The sequence below is a fragment of the Anopheles bellator genome, unplaced genomic scaffold (genome assembly GCF_943735745.2).
Source record: "Anopheles bellator unplaced genomic scaffold, idAnoBellAS_SP24_06.2 scaffold01885_ctg1, whole genome shotgun sequence".
Classification (NCBI taxonomy): domain Eukaryota; kingdom Metazoa; phylum Arthropoda; class Insecta; order Diptera; family Culicidae; genus Anopheles; species Anopheles bellator.
Genome location: NW_026686007.1, coordinates 1 through 1,873, shown reverse-complemented (window position 1 = coordinate 1,873; position 1,873 = coordinate 1). Strand labels below are relative to the sequence as shown.

The following is a 1,873-nucleotide window of genomic DNA, read 5'->3' as shown; positions in this document are numbered from 1 at the left end:
TCCCCGGCATCGCCTTTTCCTGGTCCTTCATAATATTCATCAGCAGCGTCATAAAATCGTTCCGCTGCACCTGGTTCTTCTCGCGGTACTGAACCGTGTCCTTCACAACACCCATGAAGAATTCGGTAATATCCGGTGGCGTGAGTGTGACACGCAGGAAGTGCGCCAGGTCCTGGAACTGGGTGGCCAAGAAAAACTTCATCACGCGATACGAAGATGGCTGGAACACTTTGCGGCCCATGACGCGGAACTTGGCCTGTGGATCTTTCAAACTATTGCACTCGAGCCCGAACGCAACTGTCCCGATCACGTCGGTCGTGAAGCGCGCCAGCAGATCCTTCATTTCAACCTCCGAATTGCCCGCGATCGTCTCCGTTAGACAATGCGTGAACTGGTCCGCCACTGCCGTCACCGTAGCGAACATCATCTTCATCTTCCCGGAGGTGAACGTCGGCGTTAACTTGGCGCGAAGACTACGCCACTTAGCACCCTCCATGGCGACCAGATGGCGCGAAAGAGGATCATCGTGGTCATTGTGGTACACGTTGCGATCATGGAAGTATTCGAAGTCCTTCACCAGCACGGCCTTTATCAGATCCAAATTCAGCAGCATTGCCGACGGGTTGATGAAGAAGTAGAAGCCACCGTACGGGTTGCCCGATCCTTTCAGCTGTTTGTAGCAGTTCTGGAGCACCTCGGAGATGTGGTAATCTTTGCCGACGCCACGTAGGTTCCCCTGCGGGAACGACGGTTCCACGGCGGGAACTCCACGCCGCTTCCAGTAGGACAACCGCTGCCGGACCCAGTAGGTGGCCGCCAGCAGCGTCAAAACTAACAAAGTAACCAACATCGTGAGAACGTTTCCAACCAACTGACGTCGCTACGACTGAATCGCTCGAACTCCTATGTCTCTCCGTACTTTTGCCCTCCTCTTTGGCGCAGTGATTTTTAAAGGTTCCACACATGGAACAGCGGAAGTATCCAACAGCCAGAAAGAGAGAGCGAGTGAGAATGATGCTATCTTATCGTGTCGTTGAAGGTGTTTTTTGGCGGTCCGTGATTATCGCAATGCCAATCGCGCAGGCATCCGGCGGTGATGATGCAAGCAGCGTGAATGATGTTGTTCATCGTGAAGGGGCGTATTTTCATCGTGAATCTCCGTCGTAGAGTAGCTTGTCGTATTTCATCACTTTCGACTTAATTCGATAGAGCCAAACTTGACTAGTAATATCCGATAAGATTGTCCCGTAGATTTTGAAGGCCGCCCGCCAACAGCAATGCCATCAATCAGACATCGGATAGTAGGAGAGAAGTCCGACATCAGCAGCATAACGGTAGTGAAAGCATAGCAAAACGAAAAGAATGCACGTACCCAACGTAGGGCTCGAAATTCGGCAATCATGAGTGGGTTGAGTGAGTTGGTGGTTGGAATCGAAGCTATCCCTTTAGACACAAACGGAGCGCAGATGTATGTTTCGCTGAAAACGTAAACAAATCTCCGTGAGACGCAATCGCGAACTTCGCATGGCACCAATACACGCGTAACGTCGATATAGCTGAGTATGACGTCATCAAGTTCGATATCGATTAGCGGCCAGCACGGACTGAAGCATCGATTTATTCGTTTGGAGCCGTTTACTTTATCATTTGAAGGTAGTCCTACTGGAAGTACCTTGGTCATGCCGAAGTTGGTCCGATAGCTTGGCGTTCGCTTTCTGCAGAGGATCGTGTCCGATACTTCCTGAGAGTGGTCCGCGAGATGATCGATGCTCTGTTAAAGAATGGCATCAAGCCCAACTGCTGAACGAGTTCCCGCTTCTGCTCATTGCCAAGACCACAATACCGATGGAATTTCTAATTAGCAATTTCATCC

The 1,873-nt window shown here is 50.8% G+C and overlaps 1 protein-coding gene across 1 annotated transcript; it reads right to left on the bottom strand.

Moving 5' to 3' along the window:
* Positions 1–13: 13 nt before the first annotated feature.
* LOC131214687 (cytochrome P450 6A1-like) lies at positions 14–850 on the bottom strand (the record flags this gene model as incomplete). The annotated part of the gene is made up of 1 exon (XM_058209022.1): positions 14–850. A coding segment is annotated over exon 1 (837 nt), but the record flags the coding sequence as incomplete, so codon positions are not given.
* Between the last annotated feature and the right edge of the window lie 1,023 nt (positions 851–1,873).